This window comes from Tachyglossus aculeatus, chromosome 16 (assembly GCF_015852505.1).
Source record: "Tachyglossus aculeatus isolate mTacAcu1 chromosome 16, mTacAcu1.pri, whole genome shotgun sequence".
Lineage (NCBI taxonomy): Eukaryota > Metazoa > Chordata > Mammalia > Monotremata > Tachyglossidae > Tachyglossus > Tachyglossus aculeatus.
In genome coordinates, this window is record NC_052081.1 from 35913438 (window position 1) to 35933749 (window position 20312).

At 52.7% G+C, this 20312-nt stretch overlaps 2 protein-coding genes across 3 annotated transcripts in view; one reads left to right on the forward strand and one right to left on the reverse strand.

Moving 5' to 3' along the window:
• The first annotated feature begins 628 nt into the window (after positions 1–628).
• Positions 629–6243, forward strand: CALHM2 (calcium homeostasis modulator family member 2). 2 transcript variants are annotated; one of them, XM_038758356.1, is made up of 3 exons: positions 629–742; positions 4040–4629; positions 5631–6243. In XM_038758356.1, the coding sequence occupies exons 2-3, from the start codon at positions 4075–4077 to the stop codon at positions 6045–6047; spliced, it is 972 nt and encodes a 323-aa protein (XP_038614284.1). In that variant the 5' UTR covers positions 629–742; positions 4040–4074; the 3' UTR covers positions 6048–6243. The 2 variants fall into 2 exon arrangements, with proteins under 2 accessions (XP_038614284.1, XP_038614285.1); XM_038758357.1 differs by lacking the exon at positions 629–742 and adding an exon at positions 1072–1141.
• A 2414-nt stretch (positions 6244–8657) lies between these two features.
• The window catches only part of PDCD11 (programmed cell death 11), a 28958-nt gene continuing 17303 nt past the window's right edge, over positions 8658–20312 (reverse strand). Inside the window, exons 21-36 of the mRNA XM_038758152.1 lie at positions 20096–20201; positions 19426–19515; positions 18829–18931; positions 17085–17262; positions 16490–16546; positions 15728–15850; positions 15370–15492; positions 14661–14786; positions 14279–14345; positions 13667–13786; positions 13112–13258; positions 12426–12673; positions 11237–11405; positions 10282–10435; positions 9737–9902; positions 8658–9157 (exon numbers count right to left, since the gene is read on the reverse strand). Coding sequence (XP_038614080.1) covers positions 8986–9157; positions 9737–9902; positions 10282–10435; positions 11237–11405; positions 12426–12673; positions 13112–13258; positions 13667–13786; positions 14279–14345; positions 14661–14786; positions 15370–15492; positions 15728–15850; positions 16490–16546; positions 17085–17262; positions 18829–18931; positions 19426–19515; positions 20096–20201 — 2149 coding nt within the window. The 3' untranslated portion in view covers positions 8658–8985. The remainder of the gene's footprint in view (positions 9158–9736; positions 9903–10281; positions 10436–11236; positions 11406–12425; positions 12674–13111; positions 13259–13666; positions 13787–14278; positions 14346–14660; positions 14787–15369; positions 15493–15727; positions 15851–16489; positions 16547–17084; positions 17263–18828; positions 18932–19425; positions 19516–20095; positions 20202–20312) is intronic.

Consider the following 20312-nt stretch of genomic DNA (forward strand, 5'->3'; position numbering starts at 1 on the left):
GCCAACTTGTACTTCCCAAGCGCCTAGTCCAGTGCTCTGCACACAGTAAGCGCTCAATAAATACGATTGATTGATTGATTGATTGAGAGAGTACAGTGCAAAAGAGGCTGAACGTAATAAGTCCCGAGGTGGGCCTGCAGGCAGTCTTCCCAGTCCCAGTCCCAGATGGGCACATCAGTCAATCAATCGTATTTATTGAGCGCTTACTGTGTGCAGAGCACTGTACTAAGCGCTTGGGAAGTACAAGCTGGCAACATATAGAGACGGTCCCTACCCAACAGTGGGCCTGGCCCAGGCTGGCACCTCTCGACTGCATTCCCCGAGGAATAGGCTGAGCCTCTGTCCCGCCCCGAAGGAGGCCTGAGGCTCTGTTTTGAACAACCTCAACCATAGCCTCCCACCCGCTCAGGTTAGCTACCCCCGTAAGTCTCTGGGCTCTTCACTGCCCATGCTGTCCAGCTATTTTCAGAATTCCCGCTGTCACCGTACATCAGGTGAGATTCTTGGGTCTGAAATCTTTAGCTCTGATGGCACCGCCCTGACAGGCCCGTCCCTACCTCTGGCCATCTTGTGCCCCCACGGCAGCGAGGGAGCTGTCAAGCCGCCAACTTCGGGATGGGGTAGACACGGACGTAACCCGGGGCTTGGGGGTTTCGAGGGAGGAACCGTGCGGTCCAGTCCAGACCCAGATGTGAAACACTAAGACCCCTGCAGCATGGACAGACGGCAGCATTAAGCATCAGTAAGTGCACAATAAATACGATTGATGATCAGCTGGCTGGCAGGAAACAGCACGCGGAGCTCTAGGGCCCAGGGTGCTCTGCAAACACTCCAGGCACCGCACCCCCACACTCCCTCACCCCCACGCTTATCCCCATTTCACAGAAGCAGGAACCGAGGCCAGCCACCCAAGGAAGCAATGGGATCAGGACTGGAACCCGAGACCTGGCATCCAGCGCCCTGCTCTGCTGAGCCACAGAGGGGCTACTGTGCCGACTGAGTTCTTGGGAGAGTAGACAGACACAATCCTTGCTCTCTAGGAATCTACAGTCAACTCGGGGAGACAGATACAAAATAATTTACAGATAAGAAAAAGAATGGCAAGATGGAACACGAATAAGAGTGTACTTTCGCCGAGTATGTAAGTCAGTAACACTCTGGGTGATTGTGAATGTGAAAGTATGGAGGTGTTGAAAGATGGCTTAAGGGGAGAGAAGGAAATTAGTCAAGGAAGGAAGGCCTCTTATAGGAGATGGGATTTCAGAGGAACTTGGAAGATGGGGAGAGTTGCGGTCTGGAAGACTAGAATGGGGGGTGGAAGCTTTAGGCAGGAGGAAGGGTGTGAGGTGGGAGAGGCAATAATGAGGTATAATGAGTAGGTTAGCTAGAGAGGAATGAAGAATGTGAGCTAAAGTGTAGAAGAGAACTGACTGAGTGCCTTTTAAATATTTGTTAAGCACTTATTATGTACCAAATGCTGTACTAAGCACTGGGGTAGATACAAGGTAATCGGATTGGATTCAACACCGGTCCCTCATAAGGCTCAGCCTTAATCTCCATTTTACAGATGAGGTAACTGGGGCATGGAGAAGATAAGGGACTTGCCCCGAGTCACACAGCAGACAAGTGATGGAGCTAGAATTAACAATAATAATAATAATAATAGTGGTATTTAAGTGCTTACTATGTGCAGAGCACTGTTCTAAGCTCTGAGGGGGGATACAAGATCATCAGGTTGTCCCACATGGGGCTCACAGTCTTCATCCCCATTTTACAGAGGAGGGAACTGAGGCCCAGAGAAGTTAAGCGACTTGCCCAAAGTCACACGGCTGACAAGTGGCAGAGGCGGGATTTGAACCCATGACCTCTGACTCCAAAGCCCGGGCTCTTTCCACTGAGCCATGCATCCTCCGACTCCCAGGCCACCGCTATTTCTAGTAGCCCCTGTGGCTTTTACCTTAAAATCAATGGTCAGGAGTTTCCGTTTGATGCAGAGAGGAGCGGGCAAAGGTTGAAGAATTTTGCAGGGTGAGGAGACGTATACAGAGTGACATTTTAGAAAAATGACCTGAGCAGCAGAGCGAAGCATGAGCTGGAGAGGAAATAGACCGGAGGGAAAAAGACCAGCGAAGAGGCCGATACAGCAGCTTTATTCGGGATACGACCAGCTCCTGGACCAGGGTGGTGGCTATTTGGTCCTGGGTTCGAATCCCGGCTCTGCCTCAGGTCTGCTGTGTGACCTTGGGCAAGTCACTTAACTTCTCTAGCCTCAGTTACCTCATCTGTAAAATGGGGATTAAGACTGTGAGCCCCATGTGGGACAACCTGATCACCTTGTATCCCCCCCCCCCCGCGCTTAGAACGGTGCTTTGCACATAGTAAGCGCTTAACAAATGCCATCAGTATTATTATTATTATTGAATGGAGAACAAGGGACAGATCCGAAAACTCTGCAGGGGGGAAAACTGACAGGATTTAGTGATAGTCTACATGAGAAAGATGAAAGAGAAGAAAGAGTCAGGGATAATAGCAAGATATTACCAAGGATAGTGCTATGACAAAGAACTAATACCAAACTCCATCCCCCTCATCTTACCTCCTTCCCTTCCCCACAGCACCTGTATATATGTTTGTACATATTTATTACTCTATTTATTTATTTATTTTACTTGTACATATCTATTCTATTTATTTTATTTTGTTAGTATGTTTGGTTTTGTTCTCTGTCTCCCCCTTTAAGACTGTGAGCCCACTGTTGGGTAGGGACTGTCTCTGTTGCCAGCTTGTACTTCCCAAGCGCTTAGTACAGTGCTCTGCACACAGTAAGCGCTCAATAAATACGACTGATTGATTGATTAGGTATTTACTGAGGTAATTGACTTTTGTAGGTAAAATTATTATGTGTGCACACAAAACACTGCACCCCTCCCTGCTTATTCTGGCTGCTTCCAATGCCCCAGCGTGAACACAGCTGGCAGGGATGGAGAGTTAGACTGTGAGCCCACTGTTGGGTAGGGACTGTCTCTATATGTTGCCAACTTGTACTTCCCAAGCGCTTAGTACAGTGCTCTGCACACAGTAAGCGCTCAATAAATATGATTGATGATGATTAACACTAGAATCCCTTCCTCTGCATAACGTTTGGCCCATAGTCTTCATGACCAAAGGTGAGCCCCGCTTCTGCCCACGCACAAAACGGGCATACTAAGATGCAAGATATTTTTAATGCTATAATTAGTGCTTTCCAAAGAAGCAGCATGGCCTAGTGAATAGAGCACAGGCCTGAGAGTCAGAAGGAACTGGGTTCTTATCCTGGCTCTGCCACTTGTTTGCTGTGTGACCTTGGGTAAATCACCTAACTTCTCTGTGCCTCAGTGCCTCATCTGTAAAATGGGGATTAAGATTGCGAGCCCCATGTGGGACAGGGACTGCGCCCAATCCAATATGCTTGTATAACAGTAATGATGGTATTTGTTAAGCGTTTACTACGTGCAAAGCACTGTTCTAAGCGCTGGGGGATACAAGGTGATCAGGTTGTCCCACGGGGGGCTCACAGTCTTAATCCCCATTTTACAGATGAGAGAACTGAGGATCGAGAAGTTAAGTGACTTGCCCAAGGTCACACAGCAGACCTGAGGCAGAGCCGGGATTCAAACCCATGACCAAATAGCCACCACCCTGGTCCAGGAGCTGGTCATATCCCGAATAAGCTGCTGTATCGGCCTCTTCGCTGGTCTTTTTCCCTCCGGTCTCTTTCCTCTCCAGCTCATGCTTCGCTCTGCTGCTCAGGTCATTTTTCTAAAACGTCACTCTGTATACATCTCCTTACCCTGCAAAATTCTTCAACCTTTGCCCGCTCCTCTCTGCAGCAAACGGAAACTCCTGACCATTGATTTTAAGGTAGAAGCCACAGGGCAGAGCCGGGATTAGTACAGTGCCTGGCACAGAGTTAAGGACTCAATATCACGATTATTCTTATTCTTATGATTTCCACCCACTGCTTCCCCACCCCGTGATTCCCCGTTTTCTGTTTTTGCAGCTGGTTGGCCCAGAAGCCCCCTCAGCGCCCCGGGCATGGCAGCCCTGATTGTGGAGAACTTCCGCTTCCTCTCGCTCTTCTTCAAGAGCAAGGATGTGATGATTTTTAACGGGCTGGTGGCCCTGGGCACGGTGGGCAGCCAGGAGCTGTTCTCCGTGGTGGCTTTCCACTGCCCCTGTTCCCCGGCCCGCAACTACCTCTACGGGCTGACGGCCATCGGGGTGCCCGCCCTGGCCCTCTTCATAATCGGTATCATCCTCAGCAACCACACGTGGAACCTGGTGGCCGAATGCCAGCTCCGCCGAGCCAAGAACTGCTCCGCCGCCCCCAGCTTTCTCCTCTTCAGCTCCATCCTGGGCCGGGCCGCCGTGGCTCCCGTCACCTGGTCGGTCATCTCGCTGCTGCGGGGGGAGGCGTACGTCTGTGCCCTGAGCGAGTTCGTGGACCCCTCCTCTCTGAGCGTGGGGGCTCGGGGCTTCCCGCCCGGCCACGCGCCAGAGATCCTGGCCCGTTTCCCCTGTGGGGAGGCCCCCGCCAACCTGTCGGGCTCGCAGGCGGAGGTGGTCCGCGGGCTCAAGTACGAGTCCCAGGTAAGCCCTGTCCCTGACCTCCCTACAGACCAGGCCCCCTGGGTGGGCAAGGAGGGCATAGGGTCGCTGCACCTTGGTCAATCCAGTGGGCGAACGTCCAATGGAAATTCAAGGTGTGGGGCTTCCAGGGAGCGAGCGTATCCTCCTAATTTACATCCAAAGGGAGCAGGTGAGGGGTGAGGAAGGGGTATGGCTTGGTGGATGGCTGCCACTGCTACCCTTCTCGCCCCCAACCTTAGAAAAATGTGGGTTACTGGAGAGATGCCCAATTCCCCCTACTTAGAAATGAAAAAGATGCAATACCTTGGTGTGATTCCTCCTCCACTAGTCCCACCCCAAGATGGTTCGCACAAACCCAGTCGCTCCTCCCTTGACGCTTTCGCCTACCACAAACTCACTCTTTCCCTTTGGCTCCTCGGCCCTGTGCCCACAACAGGCAGCAGAGAGTGGTGGGGCCCGGCTTGGAGGTCTTTTAGAGAGCTTTCGCCAGGAATTTCCACGTTCGCTCACGGGGGTGAGGATGAACCTCAGGGTCCAGGTTCAAATGTGACTTCACAAACAGCGCTTCCTGTCTCTGGCCAAACAGGACCTATCCTCCAGGATCTGGAACCCGAGATGCCCCCGAGGGGGCACAACAGACATACGAAGTGGAAAGACTGGGGCAGGGATGTTTTGTTGGGGGAGTGGTGGAAATGTCCTTTTTCCACTCAGTGTTATACAACCTGGTGGGAGGTGTGTGTCCGTCTTGTCTGTCCTTAAATGGGAATTTTCTATTTAGGGATAGAAACGGAAATAAAGAGGAGCCAGTAGGCCAGACACCCAAACAGACCAAGTATCCACCCTAGTTTTCCATTCTAGAGCTATAGGTGAAAGTAGGGCCATCCCGGGGTCTGGCTGGAATAGCAAACTGGGCCCGCAATCCTGGGCGACCCATTCTCCCTCCACCGTCTACCCATCTCCGTCACCTCTCCCCTCTCTCTCGCGTCTTTCTCCCCCAACAGCTGTTCGGCTGGCTGCTCATCGGCGTGGTGGCCATCCTGGTCTTCCTCACCAAGTGCCTGAAGCACTGCTGCTCGCCACTCAGCTATCGGCAGGAGGCCTATTGGACCCAGTACCGCTCCAACGAGGCCCAGCTCTTCCAGCGCACGGCCGAGGTGCACTCGCGCGTCCTGGCCGCCAACAACGTCCGCCGCTTCTTTGGCTTCGTGGCCCTTGACAAGGAAGACAAGGAGCTGGTGCGGGAGTTCCCGGTGGAGGGGGTCCAGCCGCGGCCCCAGTGGAACGCCATCACCGGAGTCTACCTGTACCGCGAGAACCAAGGCTCGCCACTCTACAGCCGCCTGCACAAGTGGGCGCAGGGCATGGCGGGCAACGGGACGCCACGGGACAACCTGGAGACGGCTTTCCTCACCATCTAGGAGCTGCCGGGGCTCAGCACACCACTGGCCCCTCTGCCAATCGGTTGTATTTATTGAGCACTTACTATGTGCCGATCCTCCTCGGACTCAAATTTCCCCTTTTTAGAGTACTGGCGGCCACCTCCACAGGCAGACCGTCTGCTTCGCTGCCCACAGGGCATGAGACACCTCTAACCCCACTCCTCTAAGACACCAGGCTCGGGAATGGCTGCAACCACTTGGGAGAGGGCAGCTGGCACAGAGCACAGGGCCACCGCCCACCCATAGTCAAGAGGCCAAGGAAACTCTCGGGTGAAATGGATTATGAGCTGAATATCCCAGGTTGCAACGCAGCCAGTCACGAGGAACTTGGTGGAGAGAAGTCCCACCAGATTGCCCCGTGGTCCCGTCACGCTCCAAACTGGGAATGTTTTGACTTTGTTTTTTTCCTGGTATTTGTTAAGTGCTTACAGGGGGCCAGGAACTATTCTAAGGGCTGCGGTAGATACAAGATAAATCCCTGTCCCACACGGGGCTCCCAATCTTAATCCCCATTTTACAGATGAGGTAACCAAGGCACAGAGAAGTGAAGTGACTTGCTCAAGGTCACTCAGCTGACAAGGGGAGGAGCTGGAATTAGAACCCAGGTCCTTCTGACTCCCAAGCCCAAGTTCTATCCACCAGGACACGCCGCTTCTCCCAGCAGCAATCCTCGGCCCTGACGGGAGCTGTTTCTCCCCGATGTGGTTCCCCTTGGCCTAATGCTGGCCCCCTCGGGTGCTCTTCTCTCAAATTGATCTCTGGTTAGAGATCTGACCTGATCTCCACCCCTCTATTTGATCCCTTTTACACAGAAAGGATCGTGCAGTTAACTTGTGTCTAATTGCAACATTGGTGCATCTTGCCCATCCTTGGGGGCAGCTTCCACTTGGTATCACTTGTCCACATGGCTGCTTTTTGATGCTTGTTTTATATTGAAAAGCATTTTTGATAAACTTTGTTAAAAAAAAAACCCAACAGGCTAACTTTGTGATGTGCCCATCACACGCTGGGGGCATGGAGATGGAGGGGTGGGGGGAAGACTTCCATCCGTCACCCAGTCAGGAGGACCACTAAAAAGGCTAGGAAAATCCCAGCAGCCACCTAAATGAGGGAAGTACGCTGGGGAGGGAGCTGAGAAAGAAGCAGGGCAAACCCTCAGTGCCTTAGAGATCAGGATTGGGTCCTTGCCTAATCTGGTTGATGCTCCTGGATGATCACCAGGCTCCTCTCTCCTCTACCCCACCGCTATTGTCGGGGTGAAGTTGTCCCAGGCTGGGTTTCCCCCCCCCCCGCCACCAACTGCTTGCAGCTTTATAGCTTGGGGGGCAAAGGAGGAAAGTGACGGTCCTGGAAATCCAGTTCCCTCCCGGGTTGTTTAACCAATAATCCAGAGGGAAGTGGAAAAGGGAAAGCACCACAGACCCCAGAATCCCCACAGAAAGCAGAGCCCACATCTCAGGAGAGATCACAGAGGGGGCTGATCTTCTGGCCTCCAGAGACCAGACCGACATCCTCGCCTGCCTAGCAATCCCCGAGTCTGGCGGTAGGCACCCGTCCAGGGACAACATCCCACAGTTTGCTCCGGGCTCGGCTCAAGGCTGCTCTTCCAACAGTCCTTCGCCCTCCCACCGGCTACGTGCAATCCACCCCGGACTCTTCACCACCCCGAACCCCAACATTTCCCCTCTGGTAGGCTCCCCCACCCCTCCCATAGTGGACAGACTCCACTATGTTGGAGTTCCTGCCCCCATCCCCCCTCATTAGCAAGTTCACTGCTTTCTGAACATGTCCGTCCGCCAAAGGAAAGTCTCCGTCGGACGCTGTAGGGAACGCTCTTCCTTTCCACAAACAGGTGGGAGAGGAACACGAGGCAGTAATTTCTATAAATGTGGGGATGTCCCTATCTATCGGAGTCTCTGCGGAAGACTTAAAGGAAATTTCTAGAAGTCCCAAGGCTCTCTTGCCTGAGCTGCTGTGAGGGCAGTCCTTCCTCTGAGCAAGGGGATGGACTTTCTGGCCTCTCCCAATCTGTGACTATTTAAGAAAAAGTACTCATTTTAAAAACTCCTCCCGGAGAAGGGAGTAAGCTGGATTTTTCATTCCTGGGCAGAGGCACTATGGTGGATCTGGCACACAAGTGCTCTCCATCTCTCTCTCTGTCTCTCTCTCTCTCTCCCCCAGGGTAGCCAACCACACAGCAAAACCACAAAACCAGCTCCTGAAGCCCAAGCCACCGCTTCCCAGAACCATCGCACTTGTGACCCTGAACCATATGCACTGCAGGCGACCAGTGTGACGATGGAGATGTCTGGGATTTGAAAATCCAGGATTGACACTGGCTGCTTTACCACAGGCTAAAGGGTTGGGAAGAGTGCACTTCCAATTAAGAAGCCAACCTGGCAGACAAAGACTGATGGTCCAACCCCTGTCCCCAACAGCCCCTGAGTCCCATCAGTAGCACAATCCCATACGGAGAAGCAGGAGAGACAGGAGGTTAGGGTCAGATTCCAAGTTTACAAGCCCTGGCCACTCCTGTCCCCCAGTGCTGCCCTTCTGCACCTAATCACAATTTTGTGATCTAGTCTAGAGCGCTGGATTTCGGAACCACTGTAGTCCCTGAGAGAGGGGGCAGAGCCAAGGAGTTCTTTTAATTCGTCAATCTCCTATATAGGCATCTTCAGTCCATAATTAGGAAAAGTCACTGGATCAAGGTTACACATGTGAAATTCAGTGCTGCTTTGAATCCAAATCCAGGGGGCATCAAAAGAGTCCTGAGTCTCAGTTAAAAAAAAAAGGTACATTTAAAGTCTCTTCCCTCACAACAGTTACAAGGACCATTCTGAGGCCGGTGGTGCCTCTCTCAGACGGCTGCCCTGCTGCCCACGCAGGGACGGGGAGGGCCCGTCCACTGACGGTGTTAGCCCTCGAGGAGTGAGCTCTGGCCCTCCACGTACTCTACCGCCTTCTCCTTAACGGCCTGCACCGTCTCTGGAGAGCCATGCTGCTTCTCATAGTCCAAGTACCGCTTGAAGAAAAACTTCATCTTCTTGGCTGCCAGGCTCAGGTGAATAACTCGTTCAAAGATGTCCCTGAAGAAGAAAATGGAAGATTCTGGGACCCGTGGGAACAACGATCCCAGACCGTTCCCATGTCTTCTCACCTATTATCCTCAAGGTATTTCTGTGAGGTCGGGGTTATTCTATTTTACAGATGGCAAAACCGAGGCCTAAAGAGGTTAAACACCCCGTTTAAGGTCACACAGCCGGTCGGGGGTGAAGAACTTTCTTTTTATTTCCCTTTCAGTGTCCCTTCCAACCCATCACCCTGACGGAGTCCCCTAGACTCTGCTGCCTCTCACCAGCAGCGACAGGCCAGAGAAAGGTAGAGGTTCCTTTCTTGGAGTAGAAACATCTCCCTAAAGCAACCAAAGGGATGACTGCTTTCAGGCCAGAAAGAGCTTGGGGAATCGAGGGCGAAATGACCAAGTGACCGTGTTCCAAAATAGGGCTGCTTTTCTGAATAAAAGGAAACCGAGGGACGAGAGTGGGTAGGAGAAGTGAGGGAAAAATAAAAATCCAAAGCTCCTGATGTTGCCAAGGAAACCAGGCTATAAGGCTCCGCATTACCGCCACCCACTCTCGGGTGCTCTTCCCCAGCTGGACACTCACCGAACTTCCTTCTGGCTCCCGTGCTTGATGGTCATGTCAATGTAGACAGACCAGATGTCCGTTCGCTTTGGGTAGTTGCTCAGAGTGCTCTCAAAGATGGCCTTGGCTCGCTCTGCGTCCCCCAGGTTAAACTCCAGCTGAGTGAACTTGGAAATCACATCAACGTCTGCAGAGAGAGGACAGCTCAGTCCCCAGCCTCGCCGCCTAGCTCTAGCATACTCCCACCCCCTGCACTCCAACAAGTATCTTAGACGACTTCCCAAAGGGGGCCTGCCCTGTCCACTTCAGTCCTTGTTCCCTCTCAATCTGGAGCCTCCCTTGCCACCTGGACCCTTCCGGATACAAGCCTGGGAGGGCACAGGCACTGTATCGACCCCAAGGGCAATGGCTGTGAGCTTCCCTAACTTGGTGCGATTTCTGTGGGAGTTGGGAGGACAACACACCGTCCACTATTTGCTCTGGCGGGGTATCTGTGGGTCCCACTTTCCTGAAAGTCCACCAGTACCGGCACGACACGAAGTTGGGGTCTGGATAGGAGGTCTTACGGTCTTTATCCGGGAGGCACTTGAGCGCTCGATGCAGCAGCTGGTGATTTGCCTCGAATCGGCCCCGTCGCAGCAGGAACGCAGAATACTTCAGCCACACGGACTTCTCCTGGCGGAAACGCTTCAGCATCTTGCCGTACAGCTCTTCGGCTTCCTGTGAGAGGAAACGGAGGCAAGGGTGATGAGGGGAAGTCGGGGCCAAATCAGACCTCCCTCAGAAGGGGGTCTGGTCTGAGAAGATTAAAGCCCAAACCAATCCGTGACCCAGGGAGGAAGGGTGGGAGGAAAAGTTGGTTCTCTGGAGTCAACCTCTCGGTTCTCTCCCCCTTGGGCCTGCAGTGCTTCCGTGGTTGACCCGAGAGCAAGATGAGGAGAGAGGGAGGGGGTAAAACCAAAGGTTGAGGAGCCGGGCCAGGGCAAGGAGGGTCGCTGCCCTGGTCCCAAGTGCTCTGGTCAATAGCAGAGGGTCTCAATGGCCTCTGCCAGAGTGTCTCTGGTGAAGGCTTTGGAAGAGCCTTCCTCACCAGAAGCCAGCCCACTGATTAGTGTGGCATCCAGAGATCATTAATAATAATAATAATGGCATTTATTAAGCACTTAAGTGCAAAGCACTGTTCTAAGCGCTGGGGAGGTTACAAGGTGATCAGGTTGTCCCACGGGGGGCTCACAGTCTTAATCCCCATTTTCCAGATGAGGGAATTGAGGCCCAGAGAAGTGATGTGACTCGCCCAAAGTCACACAGCTGACAAGTGCTGGAGCTGGGATTTGAACCCATGACCTCTGACTCCAAAGCCCGGGCTCCTTCCACTGAGCCACGCTGCTTCTCTGCTTCCCTACACAAGTTGCTCACATCATTTGACTGCCCGACATGCCCCAAAAAACTACCTAGTGCAGGGTGCTCTGCCCACGGTGGGCACTCAGCAGGGCACGTCTCTCTGACTGGCTGGCAACCCACCGTGTATTTCTCAGACTTGGCATAGATGTCCACCAGCTGGAGAAAGACCTTCAGCGAATCGTTGTACTGCACCGCCCGCTCGAAGACCTTGGTCAGCGACTCCTCGGAGCCATACATGTTCTCCAGGTTGAGCAGGGCCACCCACACGTTCAGCTTCTCCTGCTCCTCTCTGGTAAACGGTGCGGGAGGGCGAGGGAGGGGGAAGAGAAGACGCCCATTAGGCAAAGCCACTGGCCTCACCTGAAGGAGAATCCCAGCCCCGGCCTGGAACTGGCATCCTCACCCTGACAGTGAGATTCCATCAGTCAATCAATGGCATCTATCGAGTGCTTACCATGTACAGAGCACTGTACTAAGCCCTTCATACAACAGAATTAACAGACATATTCCCTGCCCATAATGAGTTTTCAGTCTAGAGCGGGGAGAGAGAGGTATTCCATCCTGCCTGAACCTTTTGGGGCTCAAGATGGCAACCTAGCTCCCCTCCTCCAGCAATCAATCAATCAATCAAATTTATTGAGCGCTTACTGTGTGCAGAGCACTGTACTAAGCGCTTGGGAAGTACAAGTTGGCAACATATAGAGACAGTCCCTACCCAACAGTGGGCTCACAGTCTAAAAGCGCTTAGTACAGTGCTCTGCACACAGTAAGCGCTCAATAAATACGATTGACGATAAAAGGGGGAGACAGAGCACCCCCTGAGCTCAGCACAGAAGACTCACTCCCCCCTCCCTTGACTTCAACACCTCTCAGCTGGGTCTCTCTTTATCCCCTCACCCTCTTGGTCCTCCACCTTAGACCGACTGGATCAGGACTCCCTTAAGGCTCAGAGAGCAGAGATAAAAACACCCCAACGAGAGAGAAAGTGTCTTTAATTCTGTTAGATGTTTTCAAGTAGCAGGGGGGCAGTCGCTCAGGATCAGTCTGTCTCTGTCTCTCTCATTCACTGGGCTCAGCAGGAGCAGTTAACAGTGATGCCGAGGATGAGGAGGAGCCCATTAAGTAGCCTGGGCTGAATATTTAACCCTTAGTTCTTAGGGCACATACCAACCCAATTCATTCACTTGCAGTCACATTCGCTCTACACTGTCACCAGCATCGGTACTTTCTGACGTGTTTCGAGGAGCTTCCAAATATACTCTCCCTCCCACGGGACCCTAGGGGAGGAGCAGAGTGCAAAGCCGCCTACCTGAAAGAGATGATCTTGAGGGCTCTCTCGGCCACCGCCCGGGCCTTGTCGATCTCGGTGGCGTGCAGGTGGAAGGCCATGTACTGCAGCCAGAGGATGGAACTATCGGGGGAGCTCAGGACCAGGCGGTCAAAGTCGTCCGCCGACTCGGGCTGCCGCGAGGGGTCCATCAGGGTGGCCTCGATCCGGGACAGCTCCTTCTCGGCCTTCTGTTTCTCCGCTTCCTTGTCCTTTTTGGTTTTTTTCAGCTGCAAAGAGGCGGTGAGAAGGTGGCATGAGCAGGCCCTGCCTGGAGGGACTCCTAACCTGGGGAACACCACCAGACAAGGTGACAGCCGAGTCCCACTCGGGCACCTACCCGGGCCCTGATCTGCCAAACCCTCACTGATGCCATCACCGTCCTGGCCGGGTGGGCTCACTCTCTGGTTGGAGAAATTCCCCAAGGAGCTCAGAGCACTCTCAACTAGGGCTTGTGGTTAGGATTGTCGGGGGTCGATGAATGAAAGCACAGAAATCAGGTCTTCCCTACCATCTCTGACGCCCAACTCAGAGGGAAACGCAAGGGAGGCCGAGGCATCCCCTAACGCTCTGGCCTGAGACTTCCTGTCGGGCTCCAGCTCCGGAAAGCCTCTCGTAAGACTAGATTTCCTATGAGAAGCAGGAGGTTCCCTGCGGGAATACTGCACCGTGACTTGCTGCTGCTCCTCATCCTCGCTTTCTGAACTGTCTTCTTTCGGCTGCATGACTGAAGTGAGTGTGTCCAAACCCACGTCCCAGGCGAAGGCTGAAGAGAGCTGCAGTCTTGGAACCTCCGCAGGCTTGGTCTGCTTTTTCTGCTGAAGTCAGAGAGCGTGTGAGATTGGTGCTTTCCACTCAACGCTTTGGCTGATTGTGGGGCTCAACTCCCTTCTCCTTTCCTAATCCCTCTGAGAGCATCCAGCCTGCAGGACACTTCACTGGGGAGATGGCAGACCTATTCCCATCTCCCCAGCCAGCTGTTTCCCTGCATCACCAGAAAACTGCACCAAACCAGCCTCACCACCAACCAGGGTGCCCCCCTGGGCACCCTTAGCACAGACAGAGTCCCCGCCACCAGAGATTTAACATCTCCACGTCCCTCTTTTTCCCAAAACGCTCTTCCTCTCATCTGGACTTTAGCTGCAAACAGTCCCAGGAATGTAGGTGACACGCCACAGGGGCTTGGACTAGGAAGCTGCAGCCTGTGTTCAGGCACTCCTCACCTGAGGCTTTTCTCTTGTCTCCTTCTCATCCTTGCCCTCCCGGTAATACACTTCAACTCCACTGTCCTCCTCATCCTCCTCAGACGCCTGAGTTTTCTTCTTTTTTCTGGGCATCTCTTCCTGTCAACAGAGCAGAATATTAACTTCCATGGCTCCCACCAGCCCAGGCGGCACCGAGCTCGCCGAGGATATCTGAATGGCACAGGCTGAGACACAAGGGTGTACGGTTCCTCCCTCCTTTCCTCAGGGCAACGTCACAGCTCCAACTGCTTTATGGCACGTAGCCCTTTCTTCCCTGGTGCAAAAACTCCTGCGGGAAACTCAACCGGCTGCTAATAATAATAACAAAAATGATAATAGGGCTCACAGTCTAAGTAGGAAGGAGAACAGGTATTTAATCCTCATTTTACTGATGAGGAAACTGAAGCAGAAAGAAGTGACTTGCCCACAGTTACACAGTAAGCAAGTGGCAGAGTCAAAATTAGAACCCAGGTCCTCTGACATCCAGGCCATTAACTACACTGCCTCTATATTCCTCTCCTTGGGTTTTCACCAAGCAAAAGTTTGGAGGAACAGGTAGGACCTTTCATTTAATTCTCCCTGGGATAGTACCTTCTTGGTTTCCGACTCTCCTCTCTTTCGTTTGTCCTTCAGTGTCTCCTTCTTCTCCTTGGTCAGAATGTTCTTCCCCTTGGTCGGATTCTCCTTCCCCTTGGTCGGATCCTCCTTCCCCTTGCCCGGATCCTCCTTCCCCTTGCCCAGATCCTCCTTCCCCTTGCCCGGATCCTCCTTCCCCTTGTCCGGATCCTCCTTCCCCTTGTCCGGATCCTCCTTCCCCTTGATTAGATCCTCCTTCCCCTTGGTCGGATCCTCCTTCCCCTTGGTCGGATCCTCCTTCCCCTTGGTCGGATTCTCCTTCCCCTTGTCCGGATTCTCCTTCCCCTTGTCCGGATTCTCCTTCCCCTTGTCCGGATTCTCCTTCCCCTTGTCCAGATTCTCCTTCCCCTTGCCCTTCTCCTCGCCATGAAGAGGCAGTTTCAGAGAGGCTGGGAAGACATCCTGCTTCCCTGTGTCCTGGGGCAGAAGGGACAGCTCCACCAGATTCTGCTCTTTGTTTACACTGTAGCGGAGGAGAAGAGGAGGCATGGCATGAGGGAGACAGACCGGGAGGATAAAGATAAGTGACTTGAGGGTCACATTTTTGTTCTCCCACCTCCTAACCCTTCCGCAAGCACACCGATGCAGGATTCTTCTTTCCCAGGCCCATTTAAAAGCCTCTGCTAGGAACCCTAGTTTCCTACATATTCCGAGGGAAAACAAGGGGGTGAAGTCCGGGGTTCTTCAAATGGGAGCCCGAGTGAATACTAGACTTACCGGGGTGACCTAGCAGTCACTTTGGCCACGATTACACAGGAGCCCCCCCAACAGAAGCACAAAAACTTAGCTTCTAGAGAGTCCAGTCCTCCCTTGGATTTTCAGGCTGGGGTCAGGAGAGCAGAGGCCCTGCAACTCAAGATCTTTCCCAAGCAACCTATCGTAATGGCACCACGGTGTGAATAAAGCCATGCTGACCTTTTAAAGAGCAACGCGTTCCCTCTCCCTACCTCTTACAGAGGGATTTGGTTAAAAAGTGGTGGGTGGGCAGGCCAGAGCCTCAGTAAGACGCGGCTTGAGGGGTCTGATTTAGGGCTCCCAGTTCCTACCTCAGGACCTTGGTGGTAAGCAGCTTTCCTTTACGGAGGTACTTGCTGTAAAGTTTTGGACTGGACACGAAGTACTGGCTGACACACTGGGACTGGACTCGGCCTACAACTGTAGAGGAGATGCTGAAAGACAGGACTGAGATGTGGAATCCGAAACAAATCCCCGGTTCTCCCAGGGCACCCCAGAACCCCAGCTCAGGCCCACCCATCTGGAACCCGGCTCCTCAGCCAGAGAGATCAGGGTAAGACGGAAGGCAGAACTTCACGATCCTCTAGCCCATCCCTGCCAGGGAACGGGGACGGGCTAGCCGTGCGGCCCCGGGGGCTGGGAGAGATGTCGTCATCACAGACTCCCCACCTGATCAAGACTCTTCGATGCTCCACTGACTTCACATAGCCTCTCAGCAGCTCCCCTTCCTTGACGTCGTCAAGAGAGGTGACTTCGCGATCTTCCACTTCTTTCTGGCTGCCTGGCTTTGTTCTGGAGGAATCGGGAAAAACGGACTTACCTGCACGTAACCACCCACTGACTCCACTGATCAGTCAATCAGTGGTACTTATTGAGCACTTACTAGGTGCAGAGCACTGTGCTAAGCATTTGGGAGAGTACAACGCAACAGAATTAGTAGACACGTTCCCTGCCCATAATGAGCCTAGAGGGGAAGACAGACATTAATATGAATAAATAAGCAATCTATAATATATAATTTGTTGGAGATCGGTGAGGTGCGATAGAGTGAGCTGATTGAGAGCTTTAAAGCCAATGGTTAGGAGTTTCTGATATGAGCGAGACCCCCGCCTTTCTTCTTAGGGCAAGTGTGGGGAGCTGAGCCCCCTCCTAAGGGATGAGGGGTGGCAAAATCCCTCACTTATGTTGCTGTCCCACTTGCGAGGATGAACCAAGTTGGAACTGGGGACTGAACGACCCTGTTTTCTTAAAAAAACAAGAAAAAATGAGCAAAAGTTGGGTTGCTGAAAGCATAATGGTGGGGGAGGGAGATGGGGATCAGAGGAGCCTAGGGATCGTAGGCTTTGACCTGGGGAAAATGGGCTGTGAGAGAGAGGACTTCCTTCTGCGATGACCACCACGAACCCAGACACAATGGGAGGCCATAGCTACCTGGAGAGCCTAAGGGACAGTTCCACCATGGTACTCTTCGTGGACAGCACGCAACACCTGCAGAGGAGAGGAAGAGAGAAGGGATGAGCCTTGCCACGGCTCCAAATGGGGCTTTGAGCCCAAAACACAGTCACCCAGGGGAGCACCTACACGTCCCAACAAAGACCCCAAGAACCGGCAGTCGATTTTCCAAGCCACACTGGAACACGATCAAGGCTTCGACTCTTTGCTTTCTTAAAAATCCACCGACTCCAAATTGCCAAACTGAGCAGACAAAAAGGAGTCCCGCTGGAATGCGTGGTCAGAGCTCAGCTGCTATGGAGCACTGGGGCTTAGAGGATGGAGCACGGGAAATGGGAATCAGAAGCCTCAAGTGTTAGTCTCCGCTCTGCCACTGACTTGCTGTGTGCCCTCGGGAAGCTCATTTATTTCCCTTGCCTCGGCTTCTCCATCTGTACAATGGGATAATAATCTCGTTTTTTCACCCTACCTCCCAGGGACGGTGTGAGTACAAATGAGATAACTGCTTTGGGAAAATCCAACATACTATTATCACCTAGAAAGGTTATGGATGAAGAAGGCAAAAGGCTCTCACTTGACAATTTTCTCGGGCTCGAAGCCTTCCAAGGGCACTGCAGAGTAGGAATCCTGGATATGAAAGATGCTGACTTGACCGACATGCCCAAAAGGGAGCCTGATGGTTAGGCCCACGTTGGGGGTCACCTTTAGCACTTTGCCCATGGTGATGGTCCCTTTCTTCAGGTTGTGGGTACCTGCAAAGATCAACCAATCAGTGGTACGCACTGCGTGCTTATTTTCCGCAGCGCACTGTACTGAGCGCTTGGGAGAGTACAGCAGAGTTGGCAGTTACAATCACCACGCTCAGGGAGTTCACAATCTTAACAGGGGAGATGGACGTAAAAATAAATTACAGGTAGGGGAACCAATTGACTACGAGGATATGGACAGAAGTGCTGCGGGAATAGGGATGAGGGGGGAAGGGTGGAGGACCTACGACCACTGGGAGAGGCGGTAAGGGAGGGGAAAATGGTGTGGGGGGGTGAGAGGTTAGTCTGGGAAGGCTTCCTGGAGGAGATGTGATTTGAAGATGAGGAGAGTGCCGGTCTCTCAGATATGTAGGGGGAGGGAGTTCCAAGCAGGAGAGAGGCCACGAGCAAAGGGTCGCCAGCGGATGAGACGAGAGGAAGGGACAGTGACTAGGTTGATATTAGAGCAAAGTAAAAGAGTAGAATGTCACCAGAAGCAAGCAGAAAGCAAAATGAAAAAGACAAGCCAAGACAGGAATTCCTAGGAAGGTCGAGGGGACAGAATGAACCGCAATCAATGGGCTTAACGTGGCCCTACTCCTTGCCCTATGGCATCCGGGCTGGACAGAAGGGGCAGGACAGAAATCATCATCATCATCATCAATCGCATTTATTGAGCGCTTACTGTGTGCAGAGCACTGGACTAAGCGCTTGGAAAGTACAAGTTGGCAACATATAGAGACAGTCCCTACCCAACAGTGGGCTCATGGCTCTCAAGGTCTAGACAACCCCTGTCACTTCAGTGCAGAGAAAGGGCTAGAGTCCCCAAACTTTCTGCCCCAGGACACACCGAGAGTTTAGGAGCAGCTCTCCAGGTGATGTGAACAAACGAAATACAGCATGGTCCAGAGGAAAGGGCACAGGCCTGGAATCGGGGGACCTGGGTTCTCATCCCGGCTCCGCCACATTCATTCAATCCTATTTATTGAGCGCTTACTGTGGTCAGAGCACTGTACTAAGCGCTTGGGAAGTCCAAGTCAGCAACATATGGAGACGGTCCCTACCCAACAGCGGGCTCACAGTCTAGAAGGGGGAGACAGACAACACAAAACAAAACATGTGGACAGGCACACGTCTGCTGTAGGAGATGTAGGACGAGTCACTTGACTTCTTTGCGCCTCAGTTACCTTCCTCCTATTGAGACCAGGAGCCCTAAGTGGGACGGGGAACCACGCTCTTATCCCCATTTCACAAATGAGGTAGCTGAGGCACAGAAAAGTTAAGTGACTTGCCCAAGGCCACACAGCAGACATGGCAGAGCGAGACTGCCCTAGCTCTTAGTCCGGTGCTTGCCACAGCCAAGTACGACTAAAGGTATAAAAAAAAAAAGGTATGGGCATTGCAGGGATCTGAGACGAGGAATCTAACAAAAGAGTAAGCAGCTTCAAGGCTATCGCAAAGGCCAGAGACTGGAAAGAGAAAAAACACATTCTACTGGACACTCATGCAGATGTCTCCACAGACTCCCGCTTCAGCCCACGCCCTCTCCTCCCCTCCCACCCCATCATGTACCTGTAAGCGATAGGTTGAGAAACTGTCTGGAGGAGTCTGTGCCAACCACAGTGGCACTCAGAGCCTGGCCAACCTTGAATTTCTTCTCTGGATGCCTCAAGACCTGAAGAGAGAGAAATTTCCTCTCACTCTTCGGCTCACTGCAAGTGCAACACTGAAATCCTCAACGGATTAACAACTTCCCGGCCCCCTCCTTCCATCTGGATGAGCTCTTAAGTCCCCTGCTTCCCTCTGCCCCCGCTCCCAAAATCAGAGGAGGGGCAGCAAGGGGCAGCCAACCCCCCACCCCACTCCCAGAGGGCTGTCCCAGTGCCTCACAATAATAATAATAATGATGCATTTTTTAAGCACTTACTATGTGCAAAGCACTGCTCTAAGTGCTGGAGAGTTTACAAGGTGATCAGGTTGTCCCATGGGGGGCTCACAGTCTTAATCCCCATTTTACAGATGAGAGAACTGTGGCCCAGAAAAGTGAAGTGACTTGCCCGAAGTCACACAGCTGACAAGTGGCGGAGCCGGGATTTGAACCCATGACCTCTGACTCCAAAGCCCGGGCTCTTTCCACTGAGCCACGCTGCTTCACGTGACGTGACTGACCTTGTAGCTGAGGGAAAGCAGCAGCTGAGGGACTCTCCCCAAGATGTCGGGGGAGACTTCCACTTCCAAACGTTTCTCCACTATGTTGTACTGGAGGGCGGGAAGGAAAATGACAACAGAGGAGATGGTGTGTCTGATTTCTGTGACGGCTGTAATTTTCATTCCCAACTCCGCCGAGGTGTGGGTACCAAAATCTTTCGGTCCTTCCCTTTGGATGTGCTACGGCTCCAAAGCCCACTCTTGAGGAGATGGCACCGCTTTCCTGGAAGCCCATCCTGAGGCTCCCAGAGCATCTTTCCCAGGGCCACCCCCAAAAGCCCGAGTTCAAGCCCATTACTCTGTCTGTCACAATGGAAAACGGGCCTCCCCTTGCCACTCCCCCGGCCCGATAAGAGATTAGAGCCAGGGTGGCGAGATGTCAACCGGAGAGAAGACAGCACCTTAGGTCACTGTGGCCTCTGACTCTCCCAAGACTGAAAACCATAAACGATCCCAAGGGAAACCTTACACACCGCCAACAAGGTTTCTGTTTCCAGTCCCCCATTCCTTCCACCACTACAAAAAGGCCAGTCTCAAAAGTCTACAGTTTTCAAAATAGTATATACGGCGGCTCCTTCCCGCTGGCCCAAGCATTCACCATTCACTATTCCGAAGTCTGGCTCCAGCTCACCTTTTTCACAAAGCAGATCACCTGCTTTCCTGCCTTATATCCACGAAATTTCTGAGTGCGGCCGTAGGACTGGGTGTTGAGGACGGTACTGGCTGCCTTCAGCTCGCTGATTGCCCATGTGAACAAGGAAAAGAACGTATCAAGCTTGGGTTACTAGAGAAGGTGAGACCCGTCGTAGGTATTGACTGAGTGACTACTGTGTGCAGAGCACTGTCTG